Source organism: Tyto alba, unplaced genomic scaffold (genome assembly GCF_018691265.1).
Source record: "Tyto alba isolate M040663 unplaced genomic scaffold, T.alba_DEE_v4.0 Super-Scaffold_46, whole genome shotgun sequence".
NCBI classification, from domain to species: Eukaryota; Metazoa; Chordata; class Aves; order Strigiformes; family Tytonidae; genus Tyto; species Tyto alba.
In genome coordinates, this window is record NW_024881322.1 from 15,388,259 (window position 1) to 15,407,513 (window position 19,255).

At 40.7% G+C, this 19,255-nt stretch overlaps 1 protein-coding gene across 5 annotated transcripts in view; it reads left to right on the forward strand.

The window, feature by feature from the left end:
• Nucleotides 1–19,255, forward strand: part of HECW1 (HECT, C2 and WW domain containing E3 ubiquitin protein ligase 1) — a 267,781-nt gene that overhangs the window by 168,914 nt on the left and 79,612 nt on the right. For all 5 annotated transcript variants that reach the window (XR_006166814.1, XM_042806277.1, XM_042806276.1 and 2 more), the window contains 3 exons: nt 3,598–3,767; nt 16,469–16,611; nt 18,644–18,744. Coding sequence is in view for 4 of the 5 variants with exons in the window: in XM_042806277.1 (XP_042662211.1) it covers nt 3,598–3,767; nt 16,469–16,611; nt 18,644–18,744 (414 nt within the window). In the remaining variant the exon portion in view is untranslated. The remainder of the gene's footprint in view (nt 1–3,597; nt 3,768–16,468; nt 16,612–18,643; nt 18,745–19,255) is intronic.

A 19,255-nucleotide genomic window follows, 5' to 3' on the forward strand; every position in this document is an offset into this window, starting at 1 on the left:
AACCACCCAGCCAATTCCTTATCCACTGAGTGCTCCTTCCACCAAATCCATGTCTCGGCAATTCAGAGAGAAGGATGTCCTGTGGGACAGCGTCAGATGCTTTGCACAAGTCCAGGTGGGTGACGTCAGTTGCTCTTCCCTTATCCACCAACACTGTAACCCCGTCACAGAAGGCCACCAAATCTGTCAGGCACTATATGCCCTTAGTGAAGCCTTGCTGGCTGTCATCAATCACCTCCTTATTTTCCATGTGCCCTAGCAGAGTTTCCAGGAAGATCTGCTCCATGATCTTGCTGGGCACAGAGGTGAGACTGACTGGCCTGTAGCTGCCCAGGTCTTCCTTTTTTCCTTTTTTTAAAATAGGGGATGTTTTTTCCTTTTCCCATCAGTGGAAACTTCACCAGACTGCCACAACTTCTCAAATATGATGGTTAGTGCCTCAGCCACTTCACCCACCAGTTCCCTCAGGACCCGCAAATGCATCTCATCAGGTCCCACGGACTTGTGCACCTTCAGGTTCCTTAGATGGTCTCAAACCTGATCTTCTCCTACAGTGGGTGGTTCTTCATTCTCCCAGTCCCCACCTTTGCCTTCTGCATCTTGGGCAGTGTGGCTGGAGATAACTTTATTTTTAATGAGGAGATCATAGAATACATTCCATTCTGGTATTCATCAAGCTAAATCACAATCTAAATTGACTGTGGTCTTTCCAGTGACCCTTTGGTCTTTCCAGTGTCCTGGTGACTTTGCAGTACTTCATTAGTTGTACTTTTAGATATGTTCTGGGCAAGTTTGGCCTAACTCAAGATGTCTTCATCTTCTCAGAGGGTCAGGTGGCTCATGAGGAATAGGTATCATTTCCTTGTTCTGAGAACATGAGCCTAGTATGCCAAATAAGAAACACGTGAATTCAGTGAGTTGATCATAGAATTTCTGGGGCTTAATGATCTTAATTCATTGGTTTTGCCAATGATTTAAATTCAGTTAACCTCAAACCATCACTTAAATATTTAATATCTTCAGGACCTTTTTCTGAAGACAATACAGATAAGAGAAAAATGTTTTCATTTGGGGAAGTAGAATAGCTGGGATTCTTCTGTTGGGCTGTTACATTGCAGTGGTAAGAGAGTACCTGAGCCTTTGGTTACAAGTTGCAGCATCCATAGGTTCCACCTCAAGTTAAATGGACTACTTCTTATCTGCAGATGCCCATGTAGCTTTATTCAGAGCTTTTGCATTTTTGATGCTCTGTTTTCACAGTGCTGAGAATTTGTGGTGAAATATGTAAGTATAACTGAGACATTTGTCCTTGAGAAAGCTATTTCTGCTGTCCCTATGCGTTCTTTGGACATTAAAAATTGAAGTTTCTAACAGATTTTTTTTAAAAGTTGTATTATGCAGTTTAAGCAAGAAAATGACACAAATAAAATTCTCTGTTGTGTGCTTAGCTGAATTATTTTCTCTCATCCAAATACAAAAATTAGACTACTATCTGAGGTTAGGAGTACCTTTACCTTTATGGCTGTGCTTAATTCTCATAACTGGAAAGAGGCTGGTAGGTCATCATAATGTGTATGTTCTTTATGATATTTTTTATATAAGTATATATAATTGAGTGCTAGTTATTTTCTTTTCTATCAGTAGACCATTTCTTTGAACAGTGGTACCCAAAGATAGTGTGGTCTCTCTTTGAAGAAAAAAAATCAGACACATACACAGCAATAAATATTTCAGTTTCAGAATCTTCTAAGGAAACATCAGAGAGAAAGAAAATAAGTTCCCAGAGGTACTTCTCTCCTCTCATACGTTAGCAGCCTGACGATATTACACTGCTGGGCCTTGTCATTCATTCATGGTGCTTTTGCAATCTTGGTTTCTATTTCTGGAATGTATTTCTAACAGTACAAATTCCAAAGCAGAAAAGTCTGCCATATACGATTTCATCAGGGCTGATAGATGAGGCACGTGCTGGTTACATCGAGATTGTACTCTCAGGAAAAAAATTCAGTGTTACCAATTTGAACCAGATAATTTTCTTTGTGTGGTAGTTTTGCTAGGATCATGGCAATACATACTGCCAGCAAAGTACTTTCAGATAGGCTATTCATAGTGATATCCTCTATTTTTTGTTAATTAGAGAATGTCACAAGAATGAGATTCTTAAAATACAATGTGTTTCAGGACCATCTGTCCAACAGCTTTTGAATATCAGCAGCAAGAGTTGTGTGCTGGAATAGATGATTAAAAGCAACCAGAGCAAAACCAGTTCTTTTTAACTTGCATGTTTTATTGTGTTGGCTATTACCATATGTTAAGAAAGCAAAAGAAAACTGGGTGAATCTTATCCCTGTTCTTGATATAGCTGTGTTCTGGAAAAATTGCTGATGTTGGTGTGGAATGTGTGTCATTTTCAGATTCATCCAAAATATCAGCCTGGAGGAATTTACATGGTGTTCCACAACCTGCCAGAATAATTGGGTTTTTAATCAGAAGAGAATTACAAGACTGTGAAAATTACTGTTTTCAAAACCTACCTTAAAAAAAAAAATGTTTAAATTGAAAGTTTAGGTATATATTTAAGAAGTTTTGGAAACTATCTTGACTTTGTATCTCTTCAATACAGCAAGAGAAAGTAGGCAGAATACAGTTCAGTGCTTATAGCCCTATGCGAAATAAAGTTTTAAACAGAGGAAGAGAATCTCCGTGCAAAGAGTGGTGGAAAATAAATTAGCTACTGAAGTCACTAATGGGAACAAGTGCTTATATTTTCCAAAGAAAGCTTAGAAATGTGTCTGGAAAAAGAGAAGACCAGAGGCTTTAGTTTGTAGCTGTTGAGCCAAAATTAATGATATACCAGTAGATTGGTTTGCATTTCATTGGCTTCACAGGGACAAACTGTAATGGAGTTTGTGTCTTTCTTCAGAATATTATGAGTAAATTTTGAAATAAGTGCCTGGGGGGTTTTTTGTTTGCACGACTCATTTTACGCTCCCTGGGAGTTCCACAACTAGAACACCCTGCTTAAAATCTGGATGTTATATGCAAGAGTTTTTCTAAATTACTACAGGTAAAGTTAACCTGTGTAAGGAAGGAAACATTTTAAAGTGGAGAAAATGTAAAATTACTTCTCATGTAGAAGAAAGTGGCCTAAAGGCTAAGGTTCATAGAAAGATAAAATTGATACCTAGGAGAAGGAACAAATGTTGGGGTACTGAATACCATGTCTCTGTGATTAAATGAATGGATCTCTTTTTTCAGAGTAGTCGTGCCACTGGACTCAGGCTGATCAAGTGCTTAGCTTCTTAGAAAAACCGGCAGATCACTTAGATTAAATTGCATAAATGTTGATGTAGAAGCCAGATCACTCTGCAAAATCAGGTTGTAAAATTTGCAATTTCATTATATAATCATTTGTAAAATCTAAACCACAAGATCATTATGGTTTGGCTTTATATTACCTCACAAGAAACATAGTGAGTTTTTTCATATTCCTGCCATATTATTTAAATTCTTTACCAGTTTCCCATATGCTTTTCCTAATGTCCCAGAGAGCTACCTGGAGTATGAAAAATAATCAGGTTATTTACCTTCTTTCAGATTTCCAGGCTTTTGGTCTGAAGAAAGGAATGTTCTTCAATCCAGACCCTTATCTGAAGATTTCCATCCAGCCTGGAAAACACAGCATCTTCCCAGCACTTCCCCATCATGGACAGGAGAAGAGATCTAAGATCATGTGTAACACTGTTAACCCAATCTGGCAAGGAGAGGTAAGCAGCTCAAGTGTTGAGCTGAGACTTTTCCTAAAACGTGGAAATGACTAGCAGTATCACTCTTCTTTTTTCTTTTTTTTTTTTTTTTTTTTTTTCTTCCCCATTCCTTTCTTGACTAAATAGTTGTCAACCTAGCTGTGCTTGATGTATTTCATGACTTCTTTTCTTAATGCAAAAGGCTTAATTAGCTACGAAGATGAATGATACATTCAAACTTTCAGTATGGCTTGTACTTTGTGGATGTAATTTATGAAGTTGTTGAAAGCAAGCATAAAACAGAATTGAAAAATAAACTTGGATAGTGTGAAAGGCTGCTGCTAGATTACCATGGTGCTCATACACAGAGAGGAGACATTATATAAAGCAGAACAAGTATAGCATGCAAATAAAAAGAATCTATGTGATTGAAAAGTGTCAGTGGCAATATAAATTAAAGGCAACTTTGGCACATTTGCCCATCACCTTGAAGAAACACTCTCTAGTCTGCTGCTTCTTGTTGGAAGGGCTTAGTAGGTATTAATGAGATCTGGGAGTTCAATTGCTGCCTGCTGTTTTTAAATTACACGCGAAATGGCAACAGGCAGCAAAGAATAAGGAATCTCTTCGGAATTAAAGGAGCCTGACATAATGGGTGTGATTTACTGGAGTTTTCTGTCAGACCAGAATCTCCACTGCAGGAAAGAGTAAAAGTAAATAAATAGACTAAATAGATTTATTCAAATTAAAATACAAATTCTAAAGTAGTTTAGGGATAATTAGGTCAAACTGTATAGACATGGAAGTGTGAGTGAGGAAAGAAAACAGCAGAAATGGCACTGAATACTCCTACCTGGAGGAGGATGGTCAGGAAACTATGTACCACATCAGGTTATGCAGCGGGTGAGCCTACGTGGGGGAGGTTATATGGCAGGGGCAGGGGAGACAACCTTGAAACTAGTCTGAGAAAAACACCTTCTAACAGGACTTAATTAAGTGGAAGGCCCTGTCGTGAGGCATCCACCAAGCCGTCGGTTCTCGGTGGCTCCAAGCATCAGATGTATCTGACTGAGGGGTCCCAGGTCAAGCTGAGGAGCTGGAACTGACATGGAGGATCAGGGAGTCAGCAGAGATCTTTCAGTAAAGTGCATCTGACACAGGCCTAGAGGAGGGTAGGCATGAAGGGGAAGCTTGCTGTATGTGTGTCACACTCAGGACGTGCGACTGGGGGAGCTGGCAGCAAGGCTGGGTGCCGGGAGTTGACTCTCAAAGGGGGACACAGGGTATGAATGTGGCCATAACTGCTGAGGTGGCACACAGGCTGTCCTTATCCAAAGAGGGATGTAGCAGCTGTACTGATGGAGGCTGAAAACAGGCTTTTTGGAAGCACTCAATACTGGTCAGAAGTATCCTCTCCACAAAACAACCCCCAGCCAGTATAATTTGTTCTCACTTCAAGGTCCTTTTGCACTGCTGGAGGATAAAATAACCAAAAAGGAACAATGTGGCCCTGATAAAATGTCAAAGGTGTCTTCTCCTCGGGTCATGCAGAATGGCTGAATTTGTGGGCTGACATTTCTTTTCCAGTGGAGTTTGGCAGTGAGAAAAGGAGAAACAATGAAATGGCCCAATTATGGACATCAGAAAACAAAAGAGCACAGCTGGCTTCCAGCTTCTCTGTTCGGCCCCCTGGTTCTCTTGATTCCATGCGAGCACGCTGCTTCTCCCTTTCTGTTGTTAGTCTGTTAGTAGCTAAGGAGTCTAAAACAGCCGAACTGTCATTTAACACGTTCTCTTTCTGCATTCTCTTCAGCAGATATTGAGATGTTTAGCTGCATGCATTCGTGTCGCAGTCTATGCACATCAGATAGTCTGAAGTCTTTGTTAACAAAAACCCACAGTGGTTTTTATTGCACAGAAGACCCTAGGCCTGATTTTCTTCAACCTTGTCCCTTTATGGTACAGGGGAGAAGGAAGACTGCAAACTCTTGCTGAATCATGGTGGTAGCCATTCTTCTGTCCACCATTTTCACTGATGGATGTGAAATATATGAAGTAAAATATATTGAGGAATCGTAACCCTTTTATTAAATGGATCAGTCGCTAGTTGTTTTCCCCCAAAAATATTTTAGGCAATATATTATTTCAGAAGGGTGATTCTTCCCTAAGCTTCTCTGTCACTGCATGTAAATAGAACCCAGATGTTCGTTTCCCCAGCTCCCCCTCCCCAGCTGAATGACATATCTAATTTGTTTTGGATGCTAAACTTGAAAAATATTTGGAATAGGGAAATAAAGCTATAGAAATAGCTGCAGACTGGGATCTTTAATAAGCTCTTGATTACCCTTGAGAAAATTCAGAAGTTAAAGAATTGATTCAGTTTTGTAGGGCCTTGACACCAAAATGAAGTTCTGCAGACTGAGATGACTCGTTTACTTACATTGTCATGCAGGTATTCCCCCTCATATACTTAGCAGGTTGTTCTATTTGCACAGTAGCCACCTGGATTATAGGAACACTTTGGGAGCACTGTGATATCTCACGCAATTTTTCATCCATCTCATGTAACATTGATGATCGTCTTCATTTCACAGACCGTTCAAACACTATTCAGCACAAGTTATCCTGACTTAAAAGCTATAATTTCATTGCTCTGTATTGCAATACTTTGTACAAGAAGACATGAGGAAATGGAAATTCCTTACTAATTGAGGAGTACCATGTGACATTTTAACACTTGCAGCAGGGCTCTGCGTGAGGTGAAAGAGCCCTCACACTGAGAATTGTTCACTGAGACAGGTTAAAGCCCAGGTGGTATCTTCTGATAGAGAGAAGCATCGTTTTGTAATGTTTCTGTTTTCACATGCTCACAGAAGTATAAGATCAGATTCTGTTAAGCCAAAGTGCTGAATACTGCCATGTGTAATGATGACAAGTGATAAGTACTTTGGGGGAGATCCACACTAACTAGTGATGGTGCCTAGGCCTCTACAGGGTCAGTGAGGAGAAGCAGACAGCTGCAGAAAATAAAAATAATATCACGTGTCTTCAGACAGAGCACTTGTTGCTGAATCAGGGTTAATGGTCCTGCTTGTTTTCTCACTCCTGGCTCTACTTTCAAACTGGTGCATTCTTCAGCAACATCTGTGCTGTCAAATGAAATAAGCGAGTTGCTGGAAACCACAGGGCACCTCTAAACTCCTAGGTTAAGCAGACATTACTCTGGCAGTCCGCACAGTTGCAGGAGTGTAGTGGGGGAGTTGTCCTATCTGGTTTGCGGTAAAATGCAAAGGAAATTTCAGAAGGAAGTGCCTACTTCCCAAATCTTCTGTACATCTGGGAGAACTGAGACGGATGAATGTTGATTGTATCTCTTCTAATACTGATATTAGAAAAATAACGACACTATTCCCGTATTGTTTCATATGGAGACAACGTGTCTGTTGTCACATTCTTTGGAAAAACCTTCTTTAAGATTTAATTTGTCAGCAAGCAGTAAAGTGGCAGATAGTTCAGACAAGCAATTGAGATCATTGGGGATCATAAGCAACAAAGCAAAGTGGTTTAAAAAGTAGTTCACCTCTCAGTGGTTTTGCAAATAAAATACTTCAGGCCTCTGGACTTTCCCTTAGACATTTATGGTATTTCTTAACTGTGGCAGTTTGAGCTGACTGCTTCTTCAGGTTTTGTTTATTTACTATTGAGTAGATAGAGAGCCTCAAGGAATGGGCAGTGAGATGACTATAAAAATTGTTGCAACCCTCCAGCATATTTAAAGTAGTAGGAAGTGTCATCTGTTAAATGACGCACTGAATTTCAACTCCAACAATTTTAGCTCTGGAAGGGGAGATTGCCTTGAAGTGGGAGCCCAGTCCTAGGATAAAAACAATCTCAGCCCCCTGCATCTTCACTGTTTGTTTCTTTGCCTCAGCCTTTACAAATACTCTTAAGTTATAGCTGAAGCACAAACAAGTGTTTTGGGTGGCTGCGTTATCACTCTGAAGACAGCTGCATTTCACTGCTGAATTAATTGATGTGTATAAGCAGAGGTGTTCAGTACTCTGTTGCAAGGGCACTTAACAAATAGTAGTTAATGTGTCAGATCTGATAAACAGAATTACAGTATTTTCACGTGTGCAACTTGTACTCTCTGCACCTCAGATAACCCACGACCTTTCAGAAATACTGCACTTGAATAAATTCTCACGTAACCTGTCTCTTCAGATTACCAACACAAAACCAGAAGGAGAAAACAGTCAGGGGCTCGAATGCCAGAGGGAGGTGGTTTGGGGAGAGGGGGCTTCTGTAGTGCAGGCCCTCAGCAGCCATGGAAGCATTGGGTTTGGATGCTGCCTGCGAGAATGCCAGGATGGCGTGAATACAACTGACTGTGCGAGTGCTGGGTTGTAGCTGCTTTTCTTGTGATGCAGATTAATAACTCGGGTTCTGATTCTGTGATCCTGAATGCTGGACTGGTGCAGGGTGGACCAGCCAGAAGTACTAGGACTGAAAGACGCTTTGTCAAAGGAGCCAGATCACGCAATATGGGGTTTATGTTAGTTTTCTGCTTCACTTGAGGCTTTATGTTAGCTGATGTGATGGGTGCTACCTGATGTAGCACAAATCTAGGGTGATGCAAGCAGGGGATACTTGATCAAAGGTGAATCTTTCCAGAACAAAGTGAAACCATGAAAGGTGCTTTAATATATTTGAATCAACAGTATGAATTTACACTAAAGCAGGCTATATTTGATCTGATTTTGATCTAATATTCTGAGCACCAGATGCTAACAGTCCTACTGTGGCCTCACAGAATCCTTGCATGACTTCACCAGAAGACCAAAATGAAAAGAGCAACAGGAACATTACACTGATTGAACTACTTATTTATTGTTTGACATGGATAACCTTCTCTCCTCCTTCTACTGGCAAATACAAAAGAATCTGCTGCAGGTGCAGAAACTTGGAGGCCTTTACACCTAAGCATAAATCCAGTATAGGTGCAGTGAAATCCAGATCCTGAATTCGGTGCGAGTGTTGCCAGAGGTGTTACTGGAACTGAGTAAAGCTTTGTGGGTGGTAGCTTCACTGTACAACATTCCTGCACACATGGCCAGGTAAAGTGTAAAACATAGTTAGACTACACAGAAAAGCTGTTTTTACAGCTGCAGGTTTTTGAACATCTGATGATGATTGAAGTGTAAAAGCCCAAGACAATCTCAGTTTCTTCAGGAACGGGTTACAGTGTGAAAAAAAAAAATGGCTAGATTTTTTTTTTAATATGTTATTATTCTAAAAATACATTTTAATTGCAATTTATGCATCTAGAAGACTATTAGTCTTGCTAATCTTGTATATTAGTTCTCAAGGGAGTCCTCAAATACTTTCAGTCTATGCTGTGCTAATAAATTTGTAGACAATGTGTGAGAGATGAAGAAAACCCCTGACTCTTTAAGCAGTGTTTGCACTTGATTTATCCAGAAGTTCTTTTACATTCCCAATGTCTCAGGACTGAAATTTGCCATTAATGAAGTAAAAGACATCTTGCAAAACTATCTAAGCCGTCAGAGAGAATTCATGACGAGCCTATTAACTAGTAACTCTGAATGTTGTGGAGGAAATGAAATAGGCAGGAAGGACTATTTTTACTCCTTGTTTCCAAGAGGGGTGGTGAATCTGAGGGAGAAGTCTGGGAAGCCAGTTTGCTGAAGGCCCTGTCCAGCTTTGAAGTTGAAAGGAGTTAATCAGACTTTAGAACAGCAACATACATTTATGTGCACCCCTTTTCCTGCAAGAAAAAAACAAACAAACCAACCAACCAAAATACTGTGCCATGCTAGAATAAGGTACCAGATTGGGTCTGGCACCGTGCGGTCACTGCTGCATTCCAGGACTCTCTGAGAGTACGTGGAGGCACGTCCCAGCCTCTGGCAGCAGTGCAGCTCTGCCTGACACTACTGACTCTGCAATTATCCTGTGTTGTCATTGAGTAATACCGTAGTAAGTTTAAGAAACTGGAATTCCCCATGAGCTTATCCAGTTGTTCGTATGAGTAGTGTTGTATGGGACAGTAGTGATACGCAGAGGAGGTTTTTGAATGGGGAGCAGAATAATACAGATGGAGAGCGGCGAGTGCATTAAGAGTGTAATTGTTCCACTTGAGTATTTGAAACTAAAAACCCACTAATGAAATATTCAGCTGAAAGACTAAACCTGTCTTCATCCATCAGATGTAATTTACAACCTTTTAAGATTTACTTCTACTTATATTGTCCCTGTGGTATGATGGATATCGCAAATAAATTTTCTTTTTTAATTCTATTGCTTACTCAACTCCAAATCAAAAGCCTAATTCTTCCTGTCACCAATGTATTAATTTACCTACCTTTCACCAGTTATTGTACTCACTGTTTTTAAAGAACTTGACTTGCACTTAACTTGTCTAATTGGTGCTAATGGACATACTCTGTTCATTTCAACAACTTCCTTGATAGCATTATTGAGAGCTGATTACTGTGATCTATCCGTATTCAGGGATGCAAATAATATTGGTAAAAATGAAACATGGGAATTCATCAGCATCACTCGTTGACTTTCTACGAAAACTATTCTCAAGCTCTGGAAATGGTTCTGTTATGTTATAAATGGATAAGGATGTATTCTGCTAGGTCAGCATTAGCACGTGCCTTCATTCTTTACCATATATAAATCATGCATTAAACCTTCACACAATCTGTTCACGTTAAGAAAATCATCTGTGTCTGTAAAACCATTGTGGGACCTGGAATCAAACAGGCACTGAAAACTTGATTACTGTCTGGAACTTCCTCAAAGATGTTTACTACCGTGTTTTCAGATCCTGCTTGAAGATGGGAGCAAGAATGTAAAATCAGATTTACATTTAGGTCATTGAGATGGTGTGAGAGTATGAATGTGTCAGCCGATTCTAGGTAGCTTTGATTCTTATTTGGCTCTGTGAGAGTGAATCTGAAAGAGGCACCTGTGTAATACCAGTGTAAATGAGAGGAGAATCCTAACAACATACTGGTAACCAGAACCAAAACTGATGATACACTGCTTAGCCAGGTTCTCTCTTTCATGTCAGTTTTGCACTTCCCTCTCCTTCTCTTCTCTGCATTGCTATTGAAATAATTAATTATGGCTTGTTGATTTTTGGTGCCTGAGAAAATACCAACTAAAGCTTTTCCTTTGGCTGGGGCATTTTAAGGCTGTGCCTGGTACAGATTCTCCAGTGTCTAATAAGATATTGCTATAATGCTGCAGCTTTTCTTTTAGTGAGGAATTAATAGGGTCTCTCTCTTCTACCCTACTGCCTCTTTTCATTAACCATGTATCAGCAAAGCAATCATTGGATCTCCTGCCACTCTAACAAGTGGGACAGGCATCGACAAATGCATAAGTGGGGGAAAAGTAGAGAGATTCAGTGGCTTGCAAACGAGTCTGTTTCTCCTAACCATCATAATTCCAGGGGGATGCAAGAACGCCCTAAAAAGGAGATAATTAAAGACACTAGGAAAATATTACAAATACTAACTTGTTCTGTAGGTTATGGTTCTTAACGATTCAATGGGTCCACCTACAATAGTATTTTGTTCTGTTCAAGAGAGCAGTTTCAGAGCAAATCTCTTGATCTCCCCGCTGAAGACACAGCTCAGCAGTCTTAAAGTGCACGAACTGAATTACTCTCAGCAGAAAATAAGCCAAGAGATGTGCCTCAGGAGTGCACCTAACACTTCTCAGATGATAAGGGGAGTTCAATCCAGGGCACCAGCCTGGAGTTATTTCGTGGTAAAACCCTTGCAACATGCCTAGATGTGGTGCACAGCACCAGTTGCTTTCCTCTCCAGATCCACTCATTTTGTGACACGTCTTCCTAATGCACACATGGCCAATGTATTCCGGGGACCAGGAAACATCCCCCTCCACAGGCCCTCCTTACGACACGTGCTACTTCTCCTCAGTGTACCAGGGATCTTCAATCTTCCCTTGTGTTCAGACTTTCTGTGCGTAGCTTCCTTTTAGGAATACACCTGACAGATAACCAATTTTGTAATGGTCCTAATACATCTCTAGCAGAAAATAAAAAGGTCTTCTCCTCTGGACCTCAGCACTCAGCGCTTCCCTGCACTCTCTTCCAAAGCCTCTCTCTAACTCTGGGGGTTTTCCAGCCTGGGGTTCTTCCAGATCAGACACGGAGGGAGCTGGTTGACCACCTCATCCTTCCAGTGGTGCTTCTCACTGCGTGAGGGTGTCGGTGATTTCCACTTATCGACATCTGACCTATAAAGAGGAGCCCTCTCATCCCTAGCCGGTAAGGGTCAGATGAGGGGACAGCTGATACACGACATGCACAAGATGGGGTCTGAGACTGTTTCTGGAGCCAGGCACCCTCTGAGAAACAGGTTGTTCCTAATGGTAATTTCTTGGCAGTTTTGTTGAGGCAATCTGCCATCTCCTCTGTGGAGTGTGCTGTGTCATGTATCATCTCGAGTTCTAAGAGTCATTCTGTACCGACCAATAATTGATGTGATATGCAGGGTAGTGCACTGTGACTAATGCATCGTTGTAGGTAATTACTGGTTTGGGCTAATCAGAGAATAGGGATTTAACTTCTTGTTTGTTATCCATTCATCCACTGACTGCTGTAGATCATATATAAATTGTGAGTCCAATGATACCTTGCAAGAGTTTTTTTCCCCCACATTTTATATAATGCATTTTATTTGAATTTTGTTTAGGGATCAGATAAAAACATCGAGTTCTAGCCATCACTTAAAATTGTTGTGGATTGTTCTTCCTAGGTGTCCTGTTTTCTGCTGTTAGCCAAATAAATACATCATCAGTCATTAGACAAAGTCTTTTCCTTGAGTGGGGCTTTAGCCTTGAAACTGTAGCTGTTTTGGTAGATGAGTTTGCACCTGTGTTGAAATCCATTACTTCCTTTGAGAGTTTCCGTATTCAAATACAAAGAAAGCCCCAGGTGAAGTCACAAACCACGTCTGTGCAGCCATCATCAAATTTGGTGGACCTCTGGACAGCTGGAGAGGCTAAAGCTTTTGAAAAAGTTAAGTCAGAATATCAGAATTTTAAAACTACCAGAAATTATATTTTCACTTTGTTGACTGTGAAAAAAGGCCCATTTATATAAACTTCAGTACACCCTTCTACAGTTAGTCTCAGTGTAAACTTTAGTTTAGTGCCTTTGGATTTCAGCAGGTTCCATGAAGTTCTTGACCAGTCTTGCAGAGTTTGCACTAACAGCTGAGATTCAGAGCACTTAAAGTTTGGGAAGGGGGGTGCCCAGAGAAAATACACGGCTGAAAGATTGCCATCTTAGATTGTGAAAGAAAATGCATGGTAGCCAATGCCAGCTGCAAAACATAAAAGAATCTGACTTCAGGGAGTGACTGGCAGAAAAATCAGAAGCCTTTGTAAAAGAATACATTTGGGCTTACTGTATGAAGTTTTTGTATTCTTGTTTTTCTCTGCAACCATGAACATTATACTTCTTTTTAATGTGAAAGCTTAATTTCTGAATTAATTTGATGACACCATGGGTTGTGATAATAAGAAAAGTTCCAAATAACAGAAGACTTGCAGTAAATTTGTAATAGTAACATCAAAAAATGGCAGTGGACTTATTCTTAGAATGCATCTCTTTTGGTTATCAGTGATGTAGTTTGTGGGCACATGTAAGAAGCTGCACCAAACTTTCCTCATCCTGAAGAGAGCCAATTTTTATCTCTGTTGTGATCTTACAGCCTCCTTTTCTCACCCCTTGTTGAAATGAATTATTAACCACATCATCACTGAGTGTGAACCCAAAGGTACTGCAGAGTTTATAATCAGTGGTTTGGAGTATTTTTAACCTAGATATGAAGCTTGCACTGTCGTTTTCTCAAACTGGCCATTGATGTATGACAATTAGCAAATATTAGGTGAGGAAAGGATGTCATTTATTCCAGCAGTAATATATTACTACTGTGTTACGTTGGTTATATTGGAGAAGACCATAGAACACATGGTCCTTTCTCTTCCAGATAGGGAGGATAGTGAAGGCCAAGGCTTTGAACAGCGTAAATGCAGATGATGTTTTGGGGCTAAGTACATGGGCTGGCACTTGACAAAAAAGAAGGTGAAGGAAGAGAGTGAAACTAGGATTTGATGGTGATTTGCTTCCACATCCAAAGACAGTCCCATCTTTGAATATCAGAAGAACCTTCATGTTTTCAAAAGTGATTGTTGATTTTTGAAAATGCAATTAATAGTTTCTGAGTTCTCAGTCCTAGGTGTTTCTCTGGGATCCATTTTGCAAAGAGTCAGAGGCCCATGTGTTCTGCAAACAAGGGTTTCCCTGGGCTTTTCAGTGCGGATGGCCTGAGCCTGAGGCATCCACAGTCAGGGATTGCCTTAGAAGAATCTTGCCCATGAAACATTAATCTAGATGAGAGCAAGAGCAGGAGCAAGTGGTTAGATAATGGAAAGCTGAATTATGTGAAATTACCACTATTTTACAAGCTGTCTTCAAACCCATTTCACTGAGTTCACTCTCGATCTCCAATTGCAGTTGTTTCCAAATGTCAAAACTTTTGAGCTCTGACACAGGACACTTCTGGTCTTAAAGGCTTAACTGTGTTTCCAAGATGCTGCTGTTTTTCTGCATCAGAACGTTCTCCTAGAAGAAGCATTTGGAAACTGTGATCATGGACCAGAGGCTGGTGCCAGGGCAGTCTGTTGTATCCCCAAATGCAGTGTGGTTGGCGAGTGATGAAATCGGAACACAGTTTGATTTTACCAATTGTATGGAACATCCTGGCATTTGTATGTCTGGGTTCAAGGGAAAAATTGGTTTCCTTTGGTTGATTCCAACACATCTTGCTGCATGCAGCCGTACTCTCTGCTCAGGTGCTGATAATTACTCTGGAAAATGCCACTGTGTTTCTTGTGCAAGGAAGGAACTGCCAGGCTTGGTTTGACCTGATATTATGGAAACAAATGCCCATGCAGATTCTGATTTGCTGCAGAGTTGTACCACAAGACAACGTATTAATGACATAGGAAGGGGAAGATAATTAACCTATGTTTTACTTTCCACTTGTGAACAATTCAGTCTTGTGTGTGTGCATCCATGCTCTACCCCACAGAGACTTTTTTACCACATAGGTGTCAACAGCACAATAATGGAGAATTCATTAAATGGCAAATTGCTGTACGTTACAATAGCCTCATTCAGTTAAAAGTTAATCTTTTTCTTCTGCTTTCCTTGTAGCTGTCATGAAGTGGCAGTTACCCAAGGTTTTTAGAAAGTGAAACAGTAATGGTATTACAACTTATTTTTATAAAGCAACTTTCAATATACATGGGGAATTAATGTTGTCCCCTTTGTTGGGTTTATCTTCTTTGATCACCAGTTGCAAAGATGTAGAAGAAAATAAGAAATTAACACTTTAGCTGCTATTTGAGTCGTACTTCTCTGATTATTTGCATTTGTGCAGAATTAACAGAATATCCCACTGATACTGGTTTCACTTGAAGCTGTTCAAACTAAGCATTTCTGAAAATTAGATCATGGTTCAATAGAGCAAGCGATTTGGGGCTTAACTCCAGGCCTCGATAACCCAGAGCATGACTCTGTTGTGAAGATTGGTTTTGGCAGTGTGAAAGCTGGAAAATCCTTTCATCCATCTCAATATTCATTTACTAGAGAAGTTGTCTTCCAGCTCAATACTGACCTTTCAGTTAGGTGAACAGCAGTCTTACAGTTTTCCTACTATTGCACACCACAGCAGAGATGTGCTTTTTGTGACTGATGATATTCTAGTAGTAGCAGATCTGTTTGAAAAATTGAGTGACCTGTGTCACCAGCTCCAAGTCTGTACTGAATTTAGCCAGTCTAGGAGCAAGCAAGGCCACGTTATCTAATATATTCGCTTTTCACTGTTATTGCTAAATGGAGCTTTGCTTTCCCTGTGGGGAGCTCCCAACATCTCCAGGTACCCTGATGCTTCCACGCTTGGAAGCTGTACACATGGACTCACTTGCTCCTACAACCTAAAATACCACCCGCCTTGTTCCTACCTCAGGTTTGCATGCACGCAGTCTCTAAGAGCTTATTGAAACATTACTGACAACTAAAAACAGGATGCTCTTCAAACCAGATCAGCTGAGGTGGTGGTGACATGTTTCAAAGCACTTGGTGACAGCCACAGTTTTGGATGGTGCCGCTCCCCCCTTCCCCGGTATCGTTTGCTCCGGTAGCCTGTGCCGTGGCTCCCCTGGTTTAGCTCCTTGTGGGACTGTGCTGTGAACCAGGCTAGGAGATCGATCCAGGTAAACAGTATTTTCAGAGTTTTTCCTTTTTGAAACATGGCAGGGATGAGCAAGAGAGGGAAAGATTTCAGGATGTATCTGAAAACTGCGATCATGTGTCCTTCACCTCACTAGATCCTCACTTCATAATTAAATTTGTGCACTTCCCAAGCCTGATTGTGCAGCATTACACAGTCCCTTATCAGGTGCCTTCACCTGCCTGCTTTGAGGCCAAGCTTTTTTATTTTGCAGGCCTATGCCTTGGGGTCCAAGGACTGTTTCTGGTCATGTAAAAAAGCCAGAGACTTACACAGGTTGATAAGCCACTAGCAACTGTTCGTTGTTGTGGCCCAGCCACCAGCTTCATATTCTGTGCTCTTCCTTTATTGCAGCAATTCAGCTTTGTCTCCCTGCCCACGGATGTCCTGGAAATTGAAGTTAAAGACAAATTTGCAAAGAGCCGACCGATCATCAAGCGTTTCCTGGGAAAACTCTCTATGCCAGTTCAACGCCTCTTGGAACGACATGCCATAGGGTAAATTTGCTGCTTATGCTACTTTCTGTTGTTTAACAAGCATGTTACTGTTTTGAAGTCCCTGGTGATATATCATTATAGTGATATAATGATGTTTAGGGGCAGTTATTAAACTGCCAGTTGTCTGATGAATAACGTTGGTCTTAATTAGAATTTATAGGACTATGGGCCAGACAAAGAATTCCCTCTATATCCCTATTCATTGCATTTTGAAAAGTGAGAGCTGGCATTTAAGAAGGAAGACTGTTTTGTGTATCACGGCTGTGAATCTGGAGAGTGCAATATTTTCAATTTGAATATTCTTTTAATGCTATCAACAGGCTGTTTTCATGTTTCAGGGAATTACCTATGGGCTAAAATCATGCCAGATCTGTTCCTCCTCCCTTTAATTGCTGGACAGTGGAAATATTATAAAAAAAAATAATAATTATGTGGCACGTTGTAACTAAATCTTTCTGATCCTACCTAACTGCCAAGGAATAACCAGTTCACTTGAGCTCACAAGCCCTGACCTGCTTCCCCTTCGCAGGGAAGTCCTGGGAAGGTGTGTGCTGCCGAAGTAACACGAACCGATTTGGGGAAGATGGATAGTATTCAGACAAAGCCAACAAGTTGGTTCTAAACTTGTAAGGTTCAGACCTTGAGGAGCAGGGAGAAAAAGAGTCATCTCCTGAGGAGAGCATACGCAATGCAGTTTCCAAGAAGGCATTTCTGAAAATTGGCTCCCAATTCAGCGGAACAGCAGAAAGCTGAGCTCGTTGGAAGTGGGTTTGAACAGCTGGTTCAGAAACTAGCTGTGTTATTGACAGCTGAATCTACCAGAAGGGACTAAGCTACCTCCCTGTTTCTCAAGTAGGGAATATAGAGCAGATTTTTAGAAACCAGATGGAAAAGAACAGCTTGGGGACGGTAAAGCCCTATAACTGATACCATTGGTTTCCCTCTGTATGAGAAGATTTCTCATCATCTTCTGATTATATCTTCCTATTTTACTTCCTTATTGTAAACACTGTCTATCTAGGGATATACTTTGCCAAGAGCAGTGCCTCCAACCTGCACCTAGATCTGGCTTAGTTTTAATACCAGAGTGGCTTTTAAAATCTCAGGCAAGCTCAATGAGAAGTATACACGCAGGTTCGGAAAGATCATAAACAAATCTTGAAATCATCTCATTGATATGAGTTTCTGATGCATGTGAAACTATCCTAGCAAATATATTGGGCCCAACTGAAAGTGAACTATGTTTCTTCGAAAGATGTATAAATATTACTATTTAGTGAACCCTTTACACTCAAAAAATGCTTTGCAAACATTGATTCAGCCTCATTTTGGGCAGCTGGGAAGTTAATCTCTTCTGTAGTTTCATTCTGTTCTGAGGGGTGGATGAAGTGTGGCAAAGGGAGGGACCTGCACAAGGACAGAATGGAGTCATTGATCAACCTTGTCAGGAAGGTGTTCTCCTGATATTTCAGCTTCATAGAGGTAAGAGGGGTGGAAAGAGATGAAGAGCAGTCATTTAGCCAATTTGAAAAGAGAAAGTGGTAAGCGGGGACTGGCCTGTACAGGATTTTGAAAGAAAGGACAGGAAAGATGAATTTTATGCAGATGGTGAAGAGAAGGAAATACAGCAATGTGAGGTTCTGCAGAAGGGTAGATATGGTCAGATCAGCAGGGTTAGTGAAGTCTTGTTATAATAGCTGAAGTGGGAGTTGTTTGCTTCCCATGTCAATATTTTCATACTCATACTGCAGAAGTTCCATTCCCACCGTTCCCTCTCTCTATATACATACGTGCTTGTGTATCCCAGAAGCCTGTCTTACTCACTGACTCAGCTGTTCCATTGTAATTGAAGACATTGTCCTCTCCTCCTCTGCCATTCGTTCTCTCGTATGCAAGTCAACATGCCCTCATGGCTGGATTGAATAGCCTTTGAAAACCATTATGTATTTTTGTAGGACACAGCAGCTTTTTCTATGCACAGTAGACATTGGGTAGGTTATAGTCTATTGTGACAATATTTGTTTTCTTTCAGGGACAGGGTTGTAAGCTACACTCTGGGTCGCAGGCTTCCTACAGATCATGTCAGTGGCCAGCTGCAGTTCCGATTTGAGATAACTTCTTCCATCCATCCAGGTAATTCTCAGTCTTGACCCACCATTTATCTAGAGCTTTTTTTTTTTTTTCCTTGCATTCTTTCTCCTCAGAAATCTGGAATTATTCCTGGCTGCTCTGGGACTTTAGGTAGAGTCATGAGCAAAGGAAGGTGCATAAAGTCTACCGTCACAGGATGCGTAGTGAGTCACAACTTCTTCCCTGTTTCCCCTCAGCTTAGAGCTACCAATGTCTCATATCCCCCCTGTTCTTGGATGCTTCAAATACTCTGCCACATCACTGGGAGAGAAGAGGGTGGAAAACCAAGGTCTTATCTGCTTCTCTATCACCTGTCCTATCTGCCGTATATCACCTGTAGGGAGGTGCTAGATGGGCTGTTATTTGTAGAGTCATCTGCATTTGAACATGTCATAGTTAAAATGGAGAATGTAATAGTAGGGATGATTAGAAACTTTCTTGTTTTGATCATTTTTAATGAAAAAGGTGAAACAAAAAATAATTCATTGTTCCACTCCTTTCATCCCTTTTGGTT